Genomic DNA, 17419 nt, shown 5'->3' with positions numbered 1-17419 from the left:
AGTTACAGAAGGGGATACACACGACACATGGGACATAAACATCTAGCAGGTTTGACGCACGCGGAGAGCTCTATTGGTAGGACCCGTCGGCTGTCGGACCGGTTCCTGAAGCGTGGAAAAAAGTGCCCAAATGCGTCGCTTTCCTAGCACTTGCTTCGCCCTCAGCACGTCAAAAGTATGTTTTGCTTTTGTCTATGTGCCGCAACGCCTACACGAAAAGCGTTTCCGTTGAAAATTGAGTTGGACGGCCTTCCCGGCGAACGTATATGGGCCAGAATAAACTCTTCGCTGGTGGCGGGGGTACGATGCATTCTGCTATAAAAATCCAACTCGCATGCGCACGTGATCAGATCTTACCCCCCTCCTCCCGCGGACCTCAAGATGCCTTAAGGCGGGTTAATTGAAAAGAGGAAGAGAGTGAGTTTTAACAGAGGGGGCCCTGCCGTGAGAGATACGAGCGACGTCACCGACTAGGAGAAAAGGGAGACGCGTCCTGTGTCGGCCCATATTCAAATCCCGCCGAAGCTGGAACCGTTTGTGTAGCAACCATTCCCGTCCCCGCCACGCAGTAGCCACCGTCGCTTCTGCTGTCTGCCCCGAAAAACTACGCACGTAGGTGGGACGTACACCCACGTGATACCCCTTGTGCACGGTGCAAGGGAGGTTGGTTTCTTACCCCGTGTAAACTCTGTGTGAGCCAAGTGCACGATAGTGAGTTGAAATTGAGGCCATTCCTTTATTGTATAGGACGTAAAGTTGGGTATCGGAATCTGTGATCTCCAAGTGCGAAATGTAACTACACGCTTCTGCTATCGCCGTCCATCGCAGTGCCGTGGCCACGACCGAGGAGTACGACCCTGCAGCAGACATCTGGAAGGAAGCCACGCCCATGGACATTCCACGCATGGCCATGGGGTGCGCCACAGTGGGTGACGTCATCTACGTGGTCGGTGGCATGACCCCAGAGTGCGACGAGCTGTACCGGGCGGTGGACAGGGTCGACATCTACGATCCCAGGAGCCACACGTGAGTTCGTGCGACTGCGCATGTCGCATTTACAGAACCTCATATTTTTCGTTCACGGGGCCGAGATTGCAATTTAAAGAAAAATTGCATTCCATTCCTGTACGAAATATCTGAGAATGCATGCGGTAACGAACTCTCACCTGACTTGACAGCAAAATGAAAGGCTCTGCAAAACTATTTTCCCTCCAGTTGGTTTGACAACCGACAATTGTGGTGTTACGCTTCTTAAAGGTGGGCTATCGTCCCACCCCTATACGCATAAGAAGAGGCCGGCAGACTCAATACTAATGAGTACGCTTACTCAGCATGATCTGGGCTCAAACTCACGCTTGAGTTGCAGTTTCTCTGAGCGTGAGACTAGTATGGCGTCATGGGTATGAGCCCGAGTGGATTTGAACCTGCGTGATTCCGAGTGAGTTTGAGCTTGAGTGAGTTTCAGCCAAAGTGAGACTACATGAGAGCGGTTTACGTTAGACTGCGTGATGCTAAGCCCGTGCGAGACTGAGAGAGCTGAGCCGGCATTCGTGTAGATATGGGCCTCAGGGAATTCGCTGTGGCGTGAATGTAGGCTGCAGTTGTCGTGAACATTATTTTTGTATTGAAGCCGACTTAAACTTACCAGTTCAAATGAGCTCATCGGATTATTACATAGATGATGGCTAGTTGCTGATCTTGTCCATCCCATGTGAATGCGGCCGCTATTCGCCACAAATTATTCTGTGACCCGGAATGCCGTGATGACTGCGAGCGAAGGCATCCCTTTCTTGGCAGTGTAATGAAATTAACGCTGCCGTAGTTCATGATGATGTTTTAATACGGTTAATAATTTGTATATTGCGTAAGAGAAACGCGCTGCGTAAGGGAAACGCGTTGCGTAAGAGAAACGCGATTCTTTACAGCCATAAGTTTCAGGTTTCCAGAGTAAGACTAATATGTTAGGACAGCAGCCGCGAAGATCAGGCATGTGCGTTCGTATGTCATTAGTTTGCTGCGTTCCTTCTTAAGCGTGATTGCTGAGCAAGTTTTTGTCATCCAGGAGGCAGCTATGGATGTTGGCTGTTCAGTTTCATGCGTCGCTTTGGGCTCGGCATCGCGTTCCGCAAGTGATAATAATGGGCGGTGATTGATTATCAAAATTCAAGCAAGGCACACGCCGAACAACGGCCACGAAGACACAGGTCACGGCATGTCAGCCAGGCATGCCAGTAATTGGCGTGAAACCTGAATGCCGGGCGTCCATGTAGACAAAACACATAAACCTGGAATTCCTTAAACACGGTTAGCAACTCAGGCGAGAGTCAGTGTAGCGCTGCGCGCATTCAACCCGCCACTGTGGCACTGCGCGCAGTATACAGCACGCAGCGATTCCGCGGCGAATACGGTGCACTCACGCTGTGCTTGTGTAGCCACGAAAACCACATGAATGCAACAAAACAACGCGTCTAAAACCAATGTCCATTCCACTCGGGCAAGGCGGATCGCCGCAAAGCTTAGGTGACAGAGGATTTTAAACAAATGAAGTGATTCTGGGACTAGCGGTCCCCGGCTTCATTCAATCTTGTAAACTGTCTGTAATGAAGGTTCAGGCAAATCCGTTCGTCGTGGAAAATCGGAGGATGCAACCCTTAAACACAGTCTACACGTTCCGCATACTCGAATCTATTGGACGTCCTCGGCGTCCTCAGGTTCGAACTATACGCCGTTCCTCAATACTACCAGACAGAAGTGAAATTCCAAAGGCAGAATGGCGCCTTTATACTTTTCCCCCACGTGCTCGTCCGGCAGAGTTCCGGTGGGCGCTACTCTGTCGTTAACACGCAGCGTATCGCCGCCGTGCAACGGGTTGTTAATCATGCTTGAACTTTCCTCGCTAATGTCACGTGATTAGGATGAGCCACGCAGCGTGGAGGAGGCCCAAGGACCAGTGTACGTGCAACACGCGGCGAGTGCTGGGCTTTTGTGGCGCCGCCCCCGCACACCGCCCTGCCCCCTGACAATTTCCTCTTCCGTTTTCCTTCTGTCTTCGGTGTATCCTTCGTTCGCTCGGTTACGAGGTCGACGAAGTTTCCAAACCGTAGTAGCTGACGCTTAACTGCTGCGTACTAATCCAATGGGAACACCCACGAATGCCTTGCGCTTCATAAACCTGTGGAAACAGTTGGCTTTGCCGCAAGGAGTTATTTTTTAACATGAAGATCAAGACTAGACGTGACCCTAACCATAAACAGCTTCGGTGTAAATAAACCAAGAGTACGTCACCTTGCCCAATGTCCTTTGTTTCTCCAGCAGTGCACCCTATATGATTCCTCTTCGGCATGAAGACGCTGCCCATATCAAGGGTTTGGTATCCAAATACACAGTGGAACCCCGGTTATAAATCCCGTATTTTGCTGGAACCTGGTTTTTACGACAGACAGGTCTAACCCCGGCGAAGTTTTTGTATAGACAATGCCTTAAAAACCTCGGTTATGCGGCGCGATTTTATGCCTGACCGGCGTTATTCGACGATCCACGTGAGGCGCGCCACCGATCGAAATGAAAGTGCCACGGGCATGCTCCGCGAATGTTGGGCTCGCTCGATTGGTTCTATCCGGCATAGCTTTCTTCTCCGTCTGGATTGAAGGATTATACACAGGCGGAGGCGCGCCTTAGGGGAGTACTACGAATTATCTTTGACCACCTGGGGATACTTAAGCGGGCCCTGAATAGGCTTCCGAAAGTCGGAATTTCAATCGCGCAATGACTAGAGTACCCCGTCACGACAACCTATACCAAATATTACACCTCTGCCTAAAGCAGGGGCCGCACAAACACTACAAAAATTCCTTTTTTATCCTTGTTTACCAAGCGGTCCTCATTGCTATACTGCCGTGCTCTGACGTGTGGCAGAAGGCTTTGACGGAGCCTCTATGACTCACGAAGCACTGAACAACACGGTGCCGCTATTGGTGGGCGCCTTTAAATGCTGTAGCCAATCAGCGTTTCCAGTTCTGGAGGAAGCGCGGGTGCGGTTCCGGCGGCCGGCGCTCCGGCCCCGGCAGCGCGGTGTATCTTAGTAGGCACGAATATCGATCGTTGCTATCCGTCCCAGGAGCTTAGCTGAGTTTGTAGACGTAGCGCGTCGTTTACAAAGTATGCATAACGCTTAAAAACTCGGGGAGTCTCTGCAGGCGGAAACGCCGCTACACGCACGACCGCGGCAAGCATCTGCCAGCCCGGTCGCGTATTCCCAAACCATATCCCGTAAGGGCCCAGGCCGACCACACCCCCTAAGCAGGGGCGCAGCCAAAGAGATTAAAAAAATTGCAATTTTTTAACCTCCTTGGACGCAGCACCGTGACGTCTCTACCTATTTGTGCGCGACTCCATGCGAGGTGGATTTCTTCTTTTTTCCCCCTTCCCTTGTTTCGACTGCTTGGCAGGCGGCAGATGGTTTCGCTCCATTGGGCGGGGCTGGACTGCGGCGCTGGGGAAGCTGACGCACATGTGGTAGAAGCTAACCTTTTGTACCTGAGCCCCTGATCTCTCCGCGCTCTTCTTGCGCACCTGCAAGTTGACGCTGACCTCCGATCGTGTTCCTAAATAAGCGCTCAACTCAGTGCTCGAAGTGCGCGCGCGCGCATGGACGCTTTCACGCGCATGTGGCAATTATACACGGTCCGGAAAGCAAACACCCTCATTGAAAGCTCATTCTACAGCACACAGAAGGGTATACAATTGAGTTGGGTGCTCTTTCACTATATACACAGCTCAAAACACGATTCGGTGCTGCAGGTAAGGATTACAAGAAAGGCAGCCAATTACCCATGACTACACTTACAAACTGTCCTACTCTTGCGAAATATTACAGCTGCATGAGCTGCTACATTTTGGCACTTTCATAAGGAATATTCCATTGAATTTCGTTAACATTAACTTCATTGCATTATTCTTTATCAGGAACAGTGCCACTAAGGAAAACATTGACATTTTGTTAACAGCAATGGAAGGTGTGAATCGTTCTTGCAAGGGCGATACATTGATAAGAAAGACACCAGCTCAAACGTACACGTTTTACACTGGGTCATCAATTCTGCATAATTTACACTGCTGGTCATAACAATTTAGGGAAACAATATCGAAAATATATACCAACCAAGGGCTAAGTAATAGTTGGATTATACAGCAACTAAAGTACTCGAGGAGTTCGATACATGTCTTCTGTACAGGGCTATTGACCACAGTCTCTTCACTGAAGCCACCAGGCCGAGTTTGATATCAGTAATCATGCGTGCTACCACTCACGCTCTTGCCAATGTCGATTCGTTATTTTTAACATTTTGTGCTTCATGCACACAGAGATTTTGCTGCATAAGATACGTTATTTATAAATAGACAGCTCCAGCAGGATCCGAATGGCGCTGATGCCCCCCCCCCCCTCCCTCCCTGTAATCGGGAAGGCACACCAAATCGTTACCACTTAATTTGGCTCTGTCCATTATTTGACCGTAATCGCCACCAGCTTTTAACTCTAGGTCCCGCCCCTGCGACTGAACAGGAACATGTTAGTCGGGTCCGTGACGATCCCACCGCACTAAAGCAATTACCGAGTACGCCCTTGAAAGCACTCTACAAATTGGTGTAGCAGCCTGGCCGACTTTCCCGTTCGGTATACAATGTGAACTGTCTGCAGCGTGCACTGTTTTAAGTGTGAACCGCATTGTCCACAGTGTTGACTGTACATTTAAGTGTGAACTGTGCGTTTTGCTGCCACTGACTGACTTGTGTTCATTTTGCGATTAGGACCCCAAGACTGCAACTGTCTTCATTGTGCGAGTTGTGACCTTCCCCATTCTCCTCATCCTTGCTCCCCCAGGGCCCCATGGCCTCTCATTTAATGCAGTGTTACACTCACTCAGATACGGATATTCTTTTCGCTGGGACTAATGAGTAGTTGCCCGTAAGCTTGAAGTCACGGTAGTCGCCGCAGAGATAAAACTAAGTAAAAAAGTTATCTCCTTGGCGCACTATTTTTACGATAGTGATCTCGGAGTCCAAATAGCGGCAAAGAATTGTCACTTTTAGAGATCCACTGATGGGTATAGATGAGCAGTTTGTGCCTGTTTCCTGCGACGCATTTTAAGCTACCACATATATATATTTCGGTAGTGTCTGGCCTTTTTATTCGCCAGCATTGTGTCACAGCTCGTGCCTCAACTGTAAGCCACACACACGCAAAAAAGTATACAAATGTATAAACAAGAAATAGCAGGAATAAAAATATAAATAGTACAACACAAGTTGCCCGCGGAGCGAAACCATCGGCCACCAGCAAAGTAGCCGAAACGAGGGGAGGGGGAAAAAAGAAAAAAATCCACCTTGCATGAAGTCGCGCACATATAGGTAGAGACGTCACGGTGCTGCGTCCAAGGAGGTTAAAAATTTGCAATTTTTTAACCTCATTGGCTGCGCCCCTGCTTAGGGGGTGTGGTCGGCCTGGGCCCCTACGGGATATGGTTTGGGAATACGCAGCCCGGTCGGCAAGGAGCCACTCTGCGGTGTATGCACGACACGGCATACACCGCAGCACCTAAAACTTGTCAGCGCCTGCCACAGCGGGACTATTGCTGAAAATCAGTTTGCAAATACGTGAAAGGGGTAATAGTGCAGTGAAAGATTGCGATGGTGATCGTCGTCGGCGCGGCTTCGTGAAGCGGTTTCTGAATAACTGCGGTGATGCAAAGTCTTTTCTTCGACCTTGGAGGACCAGTTCCCCGCAACAGCGCCGCATGCAGAAACGCTGACGGGCTGCTAGTCGGTGGAAATTTTAATTACTGTAGTGATCGAACATGTTGTGTTTGGGACAACCACTATCTTGCCTTCAAAGGCTTGTTTCCCTAATATTCTGACGATACCACGCGACTGACTGCCGACTGCGATGCCGACGTGACGTGCCGACACGTCGACGCGAGCGCGGCTGACGGGAGGAGCACAGCCGCACTGTCATCGATGCCGGCCGACCGCCGACCGGAATCTCTCAGCAGTAGTGGCTGTAGTAGGCGGAAAATCCCGTCCACTGATAAAAAAATATCTGCCGCGGCGGCAGCTTGTCTGATGGAGGCGGAAAGTAAAAATGCGCGTGTGTGCAAGATTTCGGCGCATAGTGAAGATCCACAGGTGGTCAAAATTAATCCGGAGCCCTCTAGTAGGCGCGCCTCGTCGCCTGCGTTGCGTTGGCGTGTTAAACCATAACATCAATCAATCAATCAATCAATCAATCAATCAATCAATCAATCAATCAATCAATCAATCAATCAATCAATCAATCAATCAATCAATCAATCAATCAATCAATCAATGAATGAATGAATGAATGAATGAATGAATGAATGAATGAATGAATGAATGAATGAATCAATCAATCAATCAATCAAAGATATAAAATCCTGACGTACCGCCCAACGGAGCCAATTGCTGCGCGCATCTCGAACCAGCACGGGCCTTGCCCTGTTTCTCTAGGTAGTCTTGCGCCTGGTCGGTGACGTCACAGCTTCCACAGTGCTTTGGAGGCACGATGAGGGGGTAAAAACTCGAGGCCTTATTGCGGACCCTTTTTAATGAGCAATAACTCGGCTCATACCCAACGCTTTAAATCATTTTTCGGCCGAACGTTCCTGGGTTAGTACTCCAGCGATTGCTCAACTAAAATCGCTACCTTTGGAATCCGGTTTAAGTGCTCTTGTAACGTGCGCCAAAATCTCGAACATGCGGGCATTTTCCCCTTTCGCCATAATCAGAACAGCTGCCGCCGCAGCCGGGAATCGAACCCGCGTCTGCGGGCCCGCAGCATAACTCCATAGCCACAGATTCACCGCGGCGGGTTCCTGTCCGTCTAATCTGTCGGTTCTCTCACCTCCAGCCGCGGCCAGTTCCCCTGCAAAGTCGCATTCCCCCTCTTCTCGCATTCGTCTCTTCTTGTCTTGTTACGCAGCGGTCGTAGGGGCACTATGTAGGTTTTCTGTTTCCCAACTCAGCAGTGAATTGCCAACAAGGTTGCGCTGATAGGTAGGCTTCCACATGTTTTTCTTCTGATCGCTTGTGGCATGATTCGCACCCGTCGGCGGCAATAGCGGCAGTTGACGGCAGTGCAAGATTTGTTTTAATACAGCGTGATTGGCACCTGCACTGCATTACTCTTTCAACATTTAATTTTTATAGTGATTTCACTTTTCGAGCCCTGCAAAGGATTAGTTTGTTGTTCAGATTTCACGATGGCCGTGTTTTCCCACGCTTTTTGCCCAAGAGAGTCGTATACTCGGGGTTCTACTGTACTTACATTCGCTTGTAAGCGGCGCTAGTCATCATCACCTAACCAGTCATCATCATTATCAGGCTGTCTACGCACACTGCAGGGAAAAGTATCTCCCATAGATCTCTAATTATCCCGGTCCTGTGCTAACTACGAACAAGTTATCCACGCAAACCTACCGATTGATCTCATCTGCCCATCTAACTTTCTGTCGCCCTCTGCCACGTTTGCCTTCTCTGGAGATCCACTGTGTTGCCCGTAATGACCGGCGGTTATCTTGCCTTCGCATTACATGCCCTGCCCACGCCCATTTCTTCTTAAGTTCTGCTAATATGTCCTCAACACACGTTTGTTCCCTGACCCACTCCGCTCTCTTCTGCACTTCTGGTTCGTTAACGTTACACCTCTAATCTTCCGTTTCATTGCTCGCTGATTTGCCCTCAGTTAGCGTTGAACCCTTTTAGTGAGCCTTTAAGTTTCTGCCCCGTAGGTGAGTACCTGTACGGTGCAGCTGTCATACACTTTCTTCACTTTCTTCTTCAGGGTAGTAGCAAAGAAGTAGCAACCGATGTTTATTGCTGTTCCCGTGCCCACGGGTGCTTTGCGCTGTTCTGACAGAGTGTATATATTGTGCTGAACTTTTGTTGCTGTCCGGGGACGTCGAAACGAATGCTGGTCCAACTAGTAAAACTCGCGCTGGTTCTAGTAGTGTTACTGACGACAGTAATACTGGAGATGGCAGCGTTATTTTGAGCATTTTAAAGGCTGTGCAAGCGCAAGTAACGACAATACAAACAAGCAATAACGAATTGAAGGAAAGTGTTGCGCAGGTTCATGCAAGTCAAAAATTATTGAGGCTGGACTGGCTGCTATCGGAACTAGACTGACAGTCGTTGAAAAAAAACTGCAAGCTTTAAAAGAGATCGAGGTTGATTTGCAGTCTACAATTGACGACCTTAAAAAACAAAATCATTTTCTTCAGTCTCGAGTGGATGAACTTGAAGATAGGGCTAGGAGGGATAACCTTATTTTAGATGCGACTGCATCTCATTCATTCGCCTTGTCCCTCCATACCGTTGTTGTTGTTCGTCCACACCCCTCCCCCATTTTCCTCGCCGCGCGAGCTGCGCTTTCCGCCGCTCACCCCCACTCCTCTCCGATAGCGAACACTGTCTCGCGAGGGGCATTAGATTGGATTCGATTGGGTTGGCTTGGCTTGGCTTGGCTTGGATTGGATTGGATTGGATTGGATTTGGATTGGATTGAATTGGATTAAAGTGGATTGTGTTGCGTCATAGCCGCGCCACGTTGTGTCATAGCCGCGCTCGTTCCAGCACCGGCCAAAGAAATAAAGAATACATCATACGCGTTCCTCACACGTTTCACGCAATTAGAGAATCAACCCAACGGAAACACCAAGTGAACCCCCAAGATGCGTCGCATCTCCACAGGGTTCCCCTCGCGGGAAGGTGGGGTAATTTTTTAAATTAGGAGCATTTCTTAGGCTCGCCTGGCTTGATGGCGGCGCCGTCCACACGCTCACTGCGCACGCGCAACTCTCCTCCTTACACCCACAGCTCCGCGATACTACACTATAAAAAAAAAGAAATAGCTAGCGGCGCCCGGTTTTGATCCCACGACTCTCTGGCCGCAACGGCAGGTACGCGGTGCTCTTCCCACTACGCTACAAATCCGGGACAGGAGTAAGTGCTACGAACGCGCCTTATGTCCTTGACTCATTCAAACTACGTCAAGAAGCTACTGATACAACGAAGGCACGCGAAGCTGAACGTCAACGGAAACGACGAACTGAAAACTTCAGAGGGGGATGCTGAATTTCCCGTGGGAAAGCTGTGGCGGGAAGCGCCACGCGCCTTGCAGCTCAACCAGCCCCGTCCGCAGCGCCTCTGATGCTGATTGTGGCAGGATGCCCCTAGGGATTGGCCAACCAAAGAATTCATCACGAGATAGGTTCGCGTTCAACCACCGTCATCTTCCCGTAGGGGAACCGCCGAAGAAGAAGAAGAACGAGAAGACAAAGCTGCGAAGAGGAGGGCGTGCACATTGCTCTCAGCCGGTGCACCAATGTCAACAACCTTTATCTCACGAAAGCTGACGGAGACCACCGATTCTACCACAAAGACAACATCGACAAGAACATGATGGACGAGTTTCGGCGCCTCGGGAACCACCGCCTATTCACCGTAACACAACAGCACTTGCGTGCCTTTGCCACCCGTGTGGACCCGGATGCGGAATTCTCTCTGGCGCTAGTAAAAACCAGATCACTCAACATAACGGCCACACAATGGAACCACACGGAACCGCCACGATGCTTCGCATCCTCATCAGGGTTCCCCACGGGAAGATGGTGTAATTTTTTTTTCGTGGTTTGCCAGATGGAAAAGAAACTTGGGATCAAACAGAACAAAAAAATCCTTGGCTTGCTCTCATCTTGCCTTCAGGGCGAGATATGTGGCATTGAACGTGCGCATCGTCTTGGACAGTTTTCACCTTTAGGATGCCGTCCAATAATAGTTAAGTTTTCTAGCTTTAAAACAAAATAAAAAATTCTTCACGAAAAGAATAATCTGAATGTGCGCAATGTAAACGTTACCCAAGACTTCTCGCCTGCAACACGCCTAGTTCGCAAAAGGGCCCATCTCCCCGCGAGGGGGACTCGAGTAAATGCGTCGCATAGGGGGTGGGTGTATTGCGTTAACGTTTAGTGTTTGGGGAGTTGGTGGTAGAGAATGTGTTGTATCAGCAGCTTCTTGACGTAGTTTGAATGAGTCAAGGATATAAGGCGCGTTCGTAGCCTTTCATTCTGTGTCGGTTTTGTGGCGCAGTGGGAAGAGCCCCATGTACCTCGCGTTCCGCCCACAGGTAGTGAATGCGTTGTATCAGCAGCTTCTTGACGTAGTTTGAATGAGTCAAGGATATAAGGCGCGTTCGTAGCCTTCCATTCTGTGTCGGCTTTGTGGCGCAGTGGGTAAAGCACCATGTACCTTGCGTTCCGCCCGCAGGGTCGTGGGATAGAAACCAGGCGCCGGTAAGTATTATTTTTTAAATGCAGAGCATTTCTTTAACTCACGATGTCATCCGGCGTTGTCGGCGTTGGCGTGCCTCGGCGTCCGCAACAGCCGTTCCAGGTGCGCCCTCTCCCCCACTCCTCCTCTCCCGCATCACGCTACCCTCCTCGCTCTCAACAACAGGTCCGCACCCCTCCCCCTACACTATATAAAAAATAATACTTACCGGCGCCTGGTTTTGATCCCACGACCCTGCGGGCGGAACGCAAGGTACATGGTGCTCTACCCACTGCGCCACAAAGCCGACACAGAATGGAAGGCTATGAACGCGCCTTATATCCTTGACTCATTCAAACTACGTCAAGAAGCTGCTGATACAACGCATTCACTACCACCAACTCCCCAAACACTAAACGTTCACGCAATACACCCACCCCCTATGCGACGCATTTACTCGAGTCCCCCTCGCCGGGAGATGGGCCCTTTTTATATAGTGTAGGGGGAGGGGTGCGGACCTGTTGTTGAGAGCGAGGAGGGTAGCGAAATGCGGGAGAGCAGGAGTGGGGGAAAGGGCGCACCTGGAACGGCTGTTGCGGACGCCGAGGCACGCCAACGCCGACAACGCCGGGTGACATCGTGAGTTAAACAAATGCTCTGCATTTAAAAAAACTAGTCCAATTTGCCAAATCGCAGCCCAACTCTCCGTCCTTCAAACTAAAGTATAACAAACTTCTTCTGAATGATAAATACTACGTTTACGACCACGTAACAGATTCCGTGATTGAAGCAACCACGCTTTATTCCTATGAAAGCAATACTCACGGTGTGTCCGCTGCCCCTCCCGAACAACCTCCGGTTTCACCAAGATAGCGGATAACGAGGGGTAGTACCGTAGTGGTAGTAGTTCCCATTCTACGCATGCTTCTATTTTATTCACGAATATCAGAAGCTTAATCAGCAAGCGCACTGAAGTGTCAGCAGCAATTAATTCTTCATCTGCAGATATTGTAGTGTTAACGGAAACTTGGCTCCATAGGAATATACGTGATAGTGAACTTTTTGATTCATTTAACCAGTTCCATCTTTATCGCCGTGATAGGGACGCAAGGCAAGGGGACGGTGTCTCGTGGCTGCTAAAAAACAATTCGAATCCTTTTCACTTAACATACCGTCTGGTTTAGAAATCGTGTGGGTGTCTGCTGAGCTGTCGTATCGCAGAATAATTTTCGGTGCATGCTATCGCCCAACAAATTCCTCGCTGACGTTCGTTACGACCTTCACGATGCTATAAACATGGTTGTATCCCGAAACCCAGCATGTCCTATTTTCTTACTGGGTGATTTTAACTACACAGGAATTGAATGGTCGGCCTCAATACCATTTTCGACACCGTTTTCATCTAGTACCCAGCAATTTATTTACTAATGTTTAGCCTTTAGTTTAACACAATTAGTATCGGAACCTACGAGAGTAACGCAAACTACCGCGAATATGTTGGACATTGTTCTTACAAACTGCCCTGATCAGTGTTCGCAAATAACGTACATGCCCAAAATGAGTGATCATGCCCTTTTAAACTTAACTGTAACAATTCCAGTGCAAAAACGTTCCAAAAAAACAAAAACCATTCGAAATTATAACAAAGCCAATTTTGCGGAAATAAATAGTGAACTGAATTTATTTATAGTTGATTACTTAGATGGATTCGATGAACGATCGCTAGAATGCAACTGGGCGTTATTTAAGAACAAGATCATTAAATTAACAGATCGCTTCATACCTACTCGGGAAATACCGTGTAATTCCAATCCTCCCTGGCATAACCAAAATATTAGGCGCTTATCAAACCGAAAGAAGCGGCTGTACCGTCTCTTCAAGACATCTCACAGTATTTATAGGTGGTCCTTGTACCGCTCAGCAGTGAATGAGTATATTACAGCGGTCAAAATTGCAAAGCAAGACTTCTTGACAAATACGATGCCTAGCTTTTTGCAAAATAACCCGAGGAAATTTTGGCGCGTCGTCAACCCTACGGAAGATTCTCGAATAACGTAAATTGACGCAAACGGCGAACCAATGCTCAATAATGAGTGTGCTAGTGCACTGAACAAAGTATTTTCAGATGCTTTCTCTTCCAGTTCCACTTCTTCTTTACCCAACTTTAAGGGTCGGGCCTATGTAGCGATGTACCCTCTGCAAATTGACCCAAATGGAATATTTAAGATTATTGACTCACTTAAAACTAGTTCTTCCTCTGGCGTTGATGGTATTAATTCCAAATTCCTTAAAAGTACCAAACACAACTGTTCTATTATCCTAGCTAAACTTTTTCAGCAATCACTTGAACAAAGTAATATCCCTGATGATTGGGAAATAGGCAAAGTGGTACCCGTCCTTAAATCTGGAGATAAACAGTCCCCTTTCAATTACAGGCCAATTTCTATCACTAGCATACCGCGTAAAATCTTTGAACATATAATTTATTCTCATGTTGCCAACTTTCTTGAATCTAATTCATTTTTTGACCCCGCACAGCACGGCTTTCGAAAGTCTTTTTCATGCGAAACCCAGTTAATTTTATTTACTAACAAGCTTCACTCTATTCTTGACGACCGTTCCTTTGCCGACTGCATTTTTTTTATTTCGCAAAAGCGTTTGATAACGTACCTCACCCGTTACTTCTTCACAAGCTAAGAAATATAGGTCTCGCCACCGGCATAATTAATTGGATTGAGTGCTTCCTCGTGCATCGCCAGCAATTTGTCACAGCCAATGACACCATTTCATCTTTAAGCCCGGTTATTTCAGGTGTACCCCAGGGCAGCGTTCTGGGTCCACTACATTTTCTCATCTACATCAATGATTTGCCTGAGTGTGTTTCATCATCAGTGCATTTATTCGCTGACGATTGTCTCATTTTTAGGAAGATTGATAACGATATTGATATATGCACACTTCAGTCCGACATCAGTTCCATATCCCATTGGTGTAGTACATGGCAAATGACATTAAATACTAATAAATGCAAATCAATGCGATTTTGCGGTATCGCTACTAACCCGCACCCGTATTTACTTAATGGGAAAATCCTCGAAGCTGTTACTTCATATAAATACTTGCTCGTTCATATCACTGCTGACCTATCTTGGAATCGTCATATTGATTATATCACCAATAAAGCCAATCGAATGCTTGGCTATGTAAGACGTAATTTTCATTCCGCTCCTTCTTCTGTAAAACCGCTCCTTTTCCAATCCCTTGTCCGTTCACAACTTGACTATGCTTCATTTATATGGGACCCATCTACTGAAGTACTAATTAACCAGCTAGAAATAATTCAGAATAACGCCGCACAATTTATTCTTTCTAACTACCAGCGAGCAGCCAGTGTCTCTAGAATGAAAACTAACTTGAATCTCCCATCTCTGACGTCACGACGCAAAATTGCACGTTTGTGCTTATTCCATAAAATATATTCACACAGCATGCTTCACAACGCACTACTTAGTCCCCCTTCATACGTATCTTCCCGTTTAAACCATGCTCACAAAGTTGGTATTCCTACTTGCAAAAACAAAGCCTTTTTTCACTCTTTCGTTCCATGTACCTCTAGGGACTGGAATCATCTTCCTTCTGATGTCGCTACGATTAGCAACCCGGACTTGTTTCGTTCCGCTGTGTGCAACTTCATCACCTAGATTTGTCTATTGTCTGTAGCGATACAATGGTTCCTGCCAATCCCACTTGTTTTGCTGTTTTGTTTTTATTGTTTTTATTTTATTTTTTATGTGTTTTGCCAGGAACGCCAAAAGTGACACGAAATTGCAACTGACCTCCTGTATTACTCCTTACAACATGTATACCTTAGCCGCATTTCTCACGTTGTAAAAGAATGATTACAACCTTATTTACTGTTTTACGTTTGTTTTAGAGGTGATATGTACTCGCAATGTGTTCGTTGTACTGCATTTTTCTTATTTCTTGTTATGTATTTACCCACTCCCCTCTTCAATGCAACTGCCTTGAGGGTATTCCAAATAAATAAATAAAAGGGTAGGCTGCCATTCATTATCTGAGAATGTCTGCCGTATGCACTCCAGCCCATTCTCATGCTTCTAATTATCTCTGCGTCATGGATGGGATTCGGTGTCATTACTAGGCCTAAGTAGATATATTCGGTTACAGCTTCTCCTGCCTCGCCACATATTTTAAACCACTGTGTCCCCTCGAGGCCATGGAGCATTACATTAGTTTTGTGCATATTACATTTTAGACCCAGAATTCTCCTCTACTTGTCCAATGCGGTAATTATGCTTCGCAATTCGTCTACCGAGTTACTTAAGAAGGCAACGTCATCAGAAAATCTGGGGTTACTGAGGCATTCTCCATTATCCCTTACGCCCACTTGTTCCCAATTCAATGTTCTGAATACCACTTGTAAACATGCTGAATACTTGGCAAATATAGCTGTCTTAATCTGGACCGTACATTCTTTCTGTCGTGATTGAAGTGACGACGTCATGTCTTAGAAAATACAAGAATTTACACGAGTTTGAGCCCTAATGATTCCTGAGCCCGCGCGAATTTTCAACTTTGAATCCCCATCCGTTTTGTGTCCACCTGAGATCTCAGCCCGGTACTCAGTACTCAAATGGACTCAGTAGTCAAATGTACTGAGTCCATCTGAGTACATGTTAGTTCTTAACCTGCGTGAATTCTGATTCTTGAGCTCGCTATGAGCTTGGGTACGTGAGCGTTGATGAGATCCTAAGCAATGACTCTGACTTTAATTGAGAGGTGATTCCGAAAATCAATTGGTGAGTGAATGTGAGCGCGGCGGTTTAACTTTGTCGAGGTAGGCGCGTAAGAATATTTTGCGTGCCTTGACGGTAGTAAGCCCAGTTCAGGATTCACCGTGCGTCCGCTCTGCTTGACGTACATTGTACGACGTGCATACCGCCGTCTATTGGTGGAGCTATTTTTTTTTCTTGTAGGCGGCTGGAACGGCCAAAACATCGCAATACGGAGAATCCCTGTTTTGGGGTGCTTGCCTGTTTACAGGACTACCGGTTGTATCCAACAGTGCTATCGCCTTGAATTTCGGGATACTGAAAGTGACTCCATCTGAACATTTCGACTAAACTAATTTAGTCTCACAGGACGAGTTTTTTAATAAGTACGTGACCTGGTGCTTGCACAGGTGGAGTGCGGGTCCCCCTCTGCCTAAGCCCCGCGCCTTCCCTGCGGCGGCCTCGCTGGGCGAGAGGCTCTGGCTGCTCGGTGGCTGCTACGACAACTCTGAGCCCGGGCTACCGCTGGTCAGCCTCCGCGACGTGGACGTGCTCGAGTCCAGCGGATGGGTCCACGTGGGCTGCACCGTGCACTCGAGGCACGCGGCTGCCGTCGCCGTGGCCGGTGAGCCGGCAGTGAGCAGGCACCGGAATGAACCATTGAGCGGAGCCATAGTCTGTACTTTCAAGCCTGCTCGAAGGCTCCATCTATGAAGTCCGCGGCTCTCTCATTCTTTCTTCTTTTCATTTTATTTTTATGTGAAACTTCCATAAAACGGCAGTTTTCTGCCAAAGGGATGTCGGTGGCGGGCTTACAGTATCTCACTGAAATCGCAGTACATGTATCGTCCCCATTGTATTTAATGTATTGATACAAGAAAGATATTCGCACAGAATAGGTATGGGCGGGGCTGCACTTTGCAAGCACTCCCAAATACTGTAAGGGAAGCTACCCATATCACTGAAATCAAAATTTAACCAATGCGTCCTGCCGGTGATGACATATTGAGCGAAAACGTACCGCCTTACTAAACAACTTCAAGTTGTTTAGTAAGGCCCCAAGTTTCCGCTTCAAGTTTTGCTTACTGAACAACTTCAAGTTGTTTAGTAAGCAAACATAGGTCCGATAAACGGGCCACGATAATGATAGGAGTAACGTTAAGGGATAGGAAACGAGATTCCTGGACCAGGGAACAAACTGGAGTAGATGAAATCATAGTTCAAATAAAGAAATCGAGTTCGGCTGGCCGTATAGTGAGACGAAATAACCGGTTGACCACCAG

General features: G+C 47.7%; 1 protein-coding gene across 1 annotated transcript in view; it reads left to right on the top strand.

Moving 5' to 3' along the window:
* Positions 1–17419, top strand: part of LOC144146577 (beta-scruin-like) — a 61420-nt gene that overhangs the window by 41827 nt on the left and 2174 nt on the right. Inside the window, exons 14-15 of the mRNA XM_077678520.1 lie at positions 829–1026; positions 16547–16761. Of these exons, the coding sequence (XP_077534646.1) occupies positions 829–1026; positions 16547–16761 (413 nt within the window). The remainder of the gene's footprint in view (positions 1–828; positions 1027–16546; positions 16762–17419) is intronic.

This window comes from Haemaphysalis longicornis, unplaced genomic scaffold, assembly GCF_048455015.1.
Source record: "Haemaphysalis longicornis isolate Haplotype H1 unplaced genomic scaffold, Haemaphysalis longicornis Haplotype H1 scaffold_7, whole genome shotgun sequence".
NCBI lineage: Eukaryota > Metazoa > Arthropoda > Arachnida > Ixodida > Ixodidae > Haemaphysalis > Haemaphysalis longicornis.
The sequence above is the reverse complement of the archived record's forward strand: the minus strand, read 5'-3'. Positions and strand labels throughout refer to the sequence as shown.